The sequence below is a fragment of the Scophthalmus maximus genome, chromosome 1 (assembly GCF_022379125.1).
Source record: "Scophthalmus maximus strain ysfricsl-2021 chromosome 1, ASM2237912v1, whole genome shotgun sequence".
Classification (NCBI taxonomy): domain Eukaryota; kingdom Metazoa; phylum Chordata; class Actinopteri; order Pleuronectiformes; family Scophthalmidae; genus Scophthalmus; species Scophthalmus maximus.
The window spans coordinates 8,998,655-9,005,624 of record NC_061515.1 but is presented as its reverse complement, the minus strand read 5'-3'; the positions used below and the strand labels follow the sequence as shown (position 1 = coordinate 9,005,624).

Here is a 6,970-nt window from a genome sequence, read left to right as displayed (position 1 = left end):
GTTATATCGGTCTCTCTGTCAGTCTTTTCTCTCCTGATATTCGGCCCGTGTCGCTTTTTGTTTGCTTCAAGCAGAGTTTGCCCCGAAAAAACGACTATTCAATAGATTGTGGTCTTTTTAAAAAAGGTTTTTTTATTGCTTTAGAAAAATAATAATAACATCCACACAGACAGCGGAGTCTAAACAGCATGAGCTCATCATCGCGCCTCCCCTCATCTGCGGTCGACGTTGCCGCTTTGTGTCCTTAAAAACCCCCACACCGGTCACGGCGGGCAGACCCACAGGATGCCGGGGCCTGGTGCCAGTCGCACGACGCCTTCGCCCTTCACCCGGAGCTGCTGAGGCCGGTCCGGTCCGGTCCGGTCCGGGCCATGGCCGCGCCCGTCGCGCACCCGCCCGACGACTGGCCGCGTGTGGGCGACGTGAACACGGTGTCGGAGCCGGAGCTCCCGCGGCCGCAGAGAGGCCCCCCGCGGGTCGGTGATGGAGACCGCCCCGAGCCGCACGACGGCAGCTTCTCCCCGGCGGAGAGCGCCGGCGCCTTCCGGTCCACGGAGCACCTGGTGGCCCGCTTCGACGAGGCGTTGTCCGCCTGCTTCCGACACGTCAACGCCCAGACGGACAGCGTCGCTCCCGCCGCGAGGGAGATCTCAGAGGACACGCTGCTGGAGAAAGACGAGTGAGTGAGTGTGTGTGTGTGTGTGTGTGTGTGTGTGTGAACCTCTCATCGCTGCAGCTCGTATTAAACACACACACACACACACACACACACACACACACCTCCATCAGGCACCGTGTCTGCAGTGTGGGAAACATGATCTATTATATCAGGAAGCCAACATGTCTCAGCAAGGATTATCGTTATTATCTCTCTACCGGGGATGTGTCGGCCTACGACGACAGCCATCTTTGGTCAAGTCCTCATCATAACGGGTCCTGAGCTACAAGCCGTAGGTTTCACCCACACTATCGGCACGATATCTGCATCTGTCCTCCAACGCCGTTTTCAACACCGATATCGGCTGATGAGTAACCATAGCAACACGTGAACTATATACAGCCGATATTTGTGAAACTGGCACTCGAGTGGTCATTCCCTACAATGACACTCTGGTCCCAGTATCTCTTCATCCGTTGACTGACAAGTGCTTGGTCTGAATCTAGAAAATAGTCTGAAATTATTCTAAACATATATATATTAATTGTGACAGTCAACTGACGAAAATACTAAACATGTTGTGGTTGAGGCATTTTAATTCGCTGCCCTTCTCTCTTCTTCTGCATCATGGAGAGTTGAATGGTTTCGTGACTTTGAATGTGTCACCTCGTGAATCGAGAAGCTGTGCGAGGTGCAATCGTTTGACCTTTTGCAGACTCAATCATTAAGTGCCAAACCAAGAAACGGCCAGAAGTCATTGATAATAAACATGATAATTAAGCCCTGAGTAGTCCTTTGTGGTAATTGATGAGTTGGCAAACTCAAAAGTACTCAGAAAATCACCATTACAAATACATGAAACATAATCACTACACATTCTCCCAGTGACATATATTTAAAGCAGTCCAAAAAAATCCTGCGGCCTTGAGCTTTTGTGGCACAAAAATCTAATCATCTGTGGCATTTTCATTTTGATAGGGTTCCATGTCGGGGATTACAGGGGTGTGCCATATTTGCCCCCTACACCAAAACTGAAAAATGAATCTGATTGAATGATTGTTATGTGATTTCATTAAGTATTTCTGTGCTATCTTATTTCACGTTCAGTCCCTTCAGTGCCTCTGCTACAAGACAAAAGATAAGAGTTGCTATCAGGGCAGATGATGCTGTTTGTAATAATGACTGACATGTAAGTGATTGATGTTTTGTCTCCGCTCCCCACAGAGTCTGGAACGCTTTGACCTGTAACTTTGGCCACGTGATGCCGGTGGACTGGAAGAGGTCTCGAACGCGCCGCCTCCACATCCCCACGTTCAACAAGGAGGAGAAACCTGTGAGTGATTCCACCCCCCACCCCTCACCCCCCTTCCCATCACATCCCATCCCTGTCCCACTTTCCCCTCAACCCCAGCCCCCCCACCGCTTCTGCTCTCTCGCCAAATCACATCAGTTCATCGCACAAATCTCAAATTTTTATTGTGCCAGGGTTTAGTGCTCTGATTAAATCCCCCCCTCCCCTTGTCCTGTTGCTGGCCAGAGGCGGACTGATGTCCCCGAGGAGCTGTCGGACGACGAGGAGCTGAGGGAGCAGCTGGACATGCACTCCATCGTCGTCTCCTGCCTCGCAGACGAGCCGCTTTTCACAGCAGAGCAGGTGAGTTACACATAAACACTCCGACCTCCAGCGTAGTCGGGCCTGTTATCAGCCACACTTGCTTCAAAAGCCTCTGTGACATTGGGACGCGACGGAAATCCCTCTTGTGATTCCCGCAGAGATTTAACAACTGATGTTCAAATTCTTTCTGTTGACACTCGCAGGTTATTGAGGAGATAGAGGAGATGATGCAGGACTCGCCCGACATGGAGGCCGAGTACGATCCCTCTCAGTCAGACCTCTCAATGCTCTCTCTGGACGTCCAGCGGCCCCCCAGCAGCCCCAGCTACAAGGACAGTGAGTGTCCGCTGGATCAGGAAAAAATGATCAGTACATATGACACAATCCTTTGTGATATGTTATCAAAACAAAGGCACCAATATATCACGATGTGTCTTCTTGCAGTACTGAGTTTATTACATAAGTGTCATGATGTGTTCTTGTGAATATTTGCTTGTAAGGCCTTATCCTGTTACTTGTTAATAACACACTGGTACATTGTCAATATCAATATACTATATCAATACATCAAGGGTTTCTCCCCTGCACTGGGTTCTTGATAATGTGTTTTTCTAACCAGTTTGAGTTTAGTCCATCACACTGTTTAAATATGTATTAATCCGCAACTGAAAATTACTTCCATTTGAGTAATATCTAAAAAAAGAACTACAGCTCCCAGCTGTTTTAGGTTGTTATTTTACATATTTAAAAAAATTGAATATATATTTATGTGTTTATATTATTAGGTTGTTGTTTTTTCAGATTTACATTTTTCAGCATGAATGGGCTTCAGGCTGTGCCGGAGACTGGGGAGGGAAGTCAGAAATTATTATGTATTAAAAATACACTGAAAGGATTGTTGGTTTGAGATTTTTATGGGATTTACTGACAATAAGAAAAATGTAAAATAAGTCCGGGCTTATTCTTAACGTTTATCAATGCACTGGCACCTGTTTTTTAATGCATATGCTGTAAGAAAACAAAAAAACAATTACATTATTTCTTATATATCTTCACTTTATATTTTCACCTCAGATGTGAATCTAAAACTTTTGCAATCTAAGCTGTCTGTAAAATTCTCTGAAACTGAAGGCACCTTATAATGTACTGAATAACTTAAGTATATAATTGATTCTAGCTCATTTCTGTTTGTGTGTGCTTTGTGTGATTCTGTGCGTTTTGTATTTTTTTCCGCAGGTGTGAGGACCCTGAGTGTCGCGGAGCTGAACGAGCGTCTGGAGGAGACGGAGACGAACATCCGGAGGTTCTCAGAGGAGCTGGTGCAGCAGCTGGCTCTCAGGGACGAGCTGGACTTTGAGAAAGAGGTGAAGAACAGTTTCATCTCGGCGCTCATAGACGTGCAGAACCGGCAGAAGGAGCACCGCGAGCTGCTGAAGAAGAAGAAGAAGCTCAAGGGCGGAGCCGGGACGTCGCAGGGCCACGCTGACAGAACACTCGGAGCAGTCAGTACTTTATTCTTGCAGTCAGACTTTAAAGGAAACTTTATCCGCCTTTTGTGTCAATTTATTTTTATCTCCTCATTGATCTCTCGAATTGCTCCTGTAATCACGTGATACCTTGAGATCTTTACTTTTCCACCCATTGCCTGAAAATCATTTTCTTTTCTTTGATTATCTCTCTGTCTCATGTTTCTGGGCTTCGCTTCCCTGCCCCTTCAGCGCTTCAGCGTGGAGGGACTCTCCTCTGTCATTCAGAACAGCTTCCGGCAAACTTTTGGGAGTGGGTGCAGTGAAAGACAGGTTTACTTCCCTTTTTCTGTGTCCTACCTGCTTTGCTGCAATGAAAATACACACTTTGATGCAGTGTCGTGCCACAGAAGCATCCACATTATCTCAGCCATCTTAGTTTAATGTCTTAATGTCTCTCTCTGTGTCCTTGTCAACTGTAGTATTTGACCACAGTCATCCCTTACGAGAAGAAGGGACACCCTCCTTCGCTCGAGGACCTCCAGATCCTGACCAAGAGTAAGTTTCCTTCGTCTGTGCCGACCATGCTCGAGCTTGAGCCGCTGTGACAGATCCATTCACTCCCGTTCTATCTGCTGCTCCTCAGTTCTACTAGCCATGAGAGACGACAGCGACAAGGTGCCCAGTCTCTTGACAGACTATATTCTCAAAGGTGAGCTTTTCTCTTTCTCGTCTGTTTACTGAAGTTCTTGGTGAGATTCTGTGTGTGTGTCGTTAGCGTGTCTGCCCTGTTGTTTATATTATGACCAATCAGTTGTGACCATTTACAAACTATCTGTGCTTGACTCTGCCTTTGACAATTTCATCGCATTTCATCGCCGTTGATGTTCATTTTTCTATCTCAGAATTGCAAAACTGACAAAAACATAATCTTTCAGAGACTTGTTTTATCCATCCAGTCCGTCACACTGAACATGTCACACTTTTATTTTTATTTTGTCAAGTTTACAGTGTTTGGTTAAGTTACCATTACTGTTGCTTGGTTTTGTAGTTGAGAGCAGGTTCATAAGTAGATGAACAATATGCACATGGACAGTGCGAAAGTCATAATGAAAATCAGTTAGTATCGTTGAGTTAATAAATTTGGCTGTTAACTGTGAACGATAATTTGATTTAGTGTAAAATACTATAAATGTGATGCACATTAAACGATCAGTATGTTCCCTCTGCATGTCCTGGCTAAACATCTGAGCTCTGTCTCTTTGTTTGTCCTTAATTTCACAAACATCCTGTTTTCATTCCTCTATGTTTTTTTCTTTCTCTGCGTCTTATGTTCCGCTCGGCCTAATTTAGCTCTGGTGTGAGCGACGGATGGAGAGGTTTGTCACACACTCACTTGTGATGTGCACTGTTGTGTTGTCACTCACAGGGGAGTGGAGAGCGCCCCCTCTCTGCCACTGCAGTGTAGTGCAGTCTGACCCTGATGTTCCCCTCACTTGTCCCCCTCTCCCACACGGTGACACACTGTCTGACTGACTGTCTGCAGCTTTGGTTGATCCCTGCTAGTGTCTAAACTCACAGACAGCGACTCACATACACACAGTAGAGCTCCATTTACCCCTGCAGTTAATATTTAAGATGTTGTGTTATGATTTTTAGTTGCCTGCAAATATTTACCCTTCAGATCACCCCAACTAATGTTTGAGATAAAGTCTTTATGCGTCATTTAATATGCTTCGGTCTGTAGCCGATGTGGTGAAACGTTCACAGGTGTTTTTATTTTCCCCCTTTTATTTTTCCTCCTATTTATTTCCTAACTTGCAAAATTACTGAAATCAACTCATACGCATATCTTTGCTAATGTTCATCTCTGTTGTTATTGCAGTGCTTTGCCCGACGTAGACTAGAGGGACGGTGCCTAATACTCTGCCGAGGCTTCACATAGTTCACCGTGGCAACAAGATGAAGAGGACTCATTGTACGTTTTTTGTTTCTTTTGCAAACATGAAGCACTACTTAATTTATTCCTGCATGTTTTTAACATGACTTTTTTTTGTTGTTGTGTTCTTTATTTAGTTGTATTTATTTATTGTGTTGTGATTTTTTTTTTGCAAACCCTGTGAATGCCCACTTATTTTCAGTGTTTTTAATTTTCTTGCACTGTGGACAAGATTTCTAAAAAATTAGAAATTATATGAGAAATTTACCCAGACAGATAAACAAGCACTGTTTGGAAAAATAATGAGCTCTGCTTGTTGGTTAAAGGTGAGAGCAAAGCTGCAATGCAAAGGGCTTTGTACTTATCTCAAGTGTCTCTTATCCACTGAGCAATGAACAAAAAATGCACAAAGCACATTGAACACAGACATTGCAGAAATAGAGAAATTATTAAAAAAACTGTTCTAAACCGTTAAGACTGTAAAATTGAAGCGCTAAATAATGTATTATTAATGTAAAGTATTTACTGATCCCCAGAGGGACACAAGATATTCCACTTGCATGTAGGAACAGGATTCAGACAAAAATAAAAATCGAATGTCAACGAATAACAAATAAATTCATTACACAAGTTGAGTATGCATAAACACAAGGCACTATATGCGCACAACCATGATATAATTCATCACAGCCTTCCATATACCTGCAGACACCACACACTTCCATTATGTATTCTGTGGAGGATGAAGCGCTGAAGGCGAAGGTGATGTAGTCTGGCCGAAATTTACTAACTAACTAACTAACTATGCATTTGAGTGAATATTTTATTGTGACACGTGCACTGACTGTGATTTTGTGACGCTGACCAGCTCTGAATCAGAGGCTCTCGGTGTCGACGTGGGGCAGTGAAACACCACGACTGGGCATCGTTATTCTCTATGTATTTACGAGCTGCCTTCGCCTTTGCCTGAACTCTTTTGTATATTTATTATAAATGACTCATTTTCAGTGAATGTCATTTAACTGTTCTGCCTCCAGAACCGGCTTCATTGTTGAGGTATTTTGTAAATATTTTGATTTTAAATATATTGATAAGATCTCTCCCTGTTTGTGTCAATTTTTTTATTTTATTAATTTCATAACAGAGGCAATAAAAGAATATTAAACACACAAGAGCAAACATCAGTGACAAGAAGAGCCCAAACTTCCCTAATCACACCATCTGAGGTAAGGTGTTGACATGCTGTAAAAGAGATTTTTATTTTCAGAAGTGAGGTTTCACATATTAGAGAG

General features: G+C 43.8%; 1 protein-coding gene across 4 annotated transcripts; it reads left to right on the top strand.

The window, feature by feature from the left end:
- The first annotated feature begins 117 nt into the window (after nucleotides 1–117).
- fez2a (fasciculation and elongation protein zeta 2a) lies at nucleotides 118–6,777 on the top strand. Of its 4 annotated transcripts, XM_047330565.1 has the most exons (10): nucleotides 118–679; nucleotides 1,883–1,991; nucleotides 2,196–2,312; nucleotides 2,477–2,609; nucleotides 3,510–3,775; nucleotides 3,992–4,072; nucleotides 4,222–4,297; nucleotides 4,386–4,451; nucleotides 5,093–5,118; nucleotides 5,625–6,777. In XM_047330565.1, exons 1-9 carry the CDS (start codon nucleotides 372–374, stop codon nucleotides 5,101–5,103), a joined length of 1,167 nt encoding a protein of 388 aa, XP_047186521.1. In that variant the 5' UTR covers nucleotides 118–371; the 3' UTR covers nucleotides 5,104–5,118; nucleotides 5,625–6,777. The 4 variants fall into 4 exon arrangements, with proteins under 4 accessions (XP_047186521.1, XP_047186526.1, XP_047186522.1 ...); XM_047330570.1 differs by lacking the exon at nucleotides 5,093–5,118 and having other exon boundaries at nucleotides 118–683; XM_035619175.2 differs by lacking the exon at nucleotides 5,093–5,118 and having other exon boundaries at nucleotides 120–679.
- The last annotated feature ends 193 nt before the right edge of the window (nucleotides 6,778–6,970 follow it).

Coding starts and splice junctions, on each gene's coding strand:
- fez2a (XM_035619175.2), top strand. CDS start 372: ATGGCCGCGCCCGTCGCGCACCCGCCCGACGACTGGCCGCGTGTGGGC. Junction 2,313..2,476: donor CGCTTTTCACAGCAGAGCAG/GTGAGTTACACA, acceptor TGACACTCGCAG/GTTATTGAGGAGATAGAGGA. Junction 4,298..4,385: donor CCTCCAGATCCTGACCAAGA/GTAAGTTTCCTT, acceptor GCTGCTCCTCAG/TTCTACTAGCCATGAGAGAC.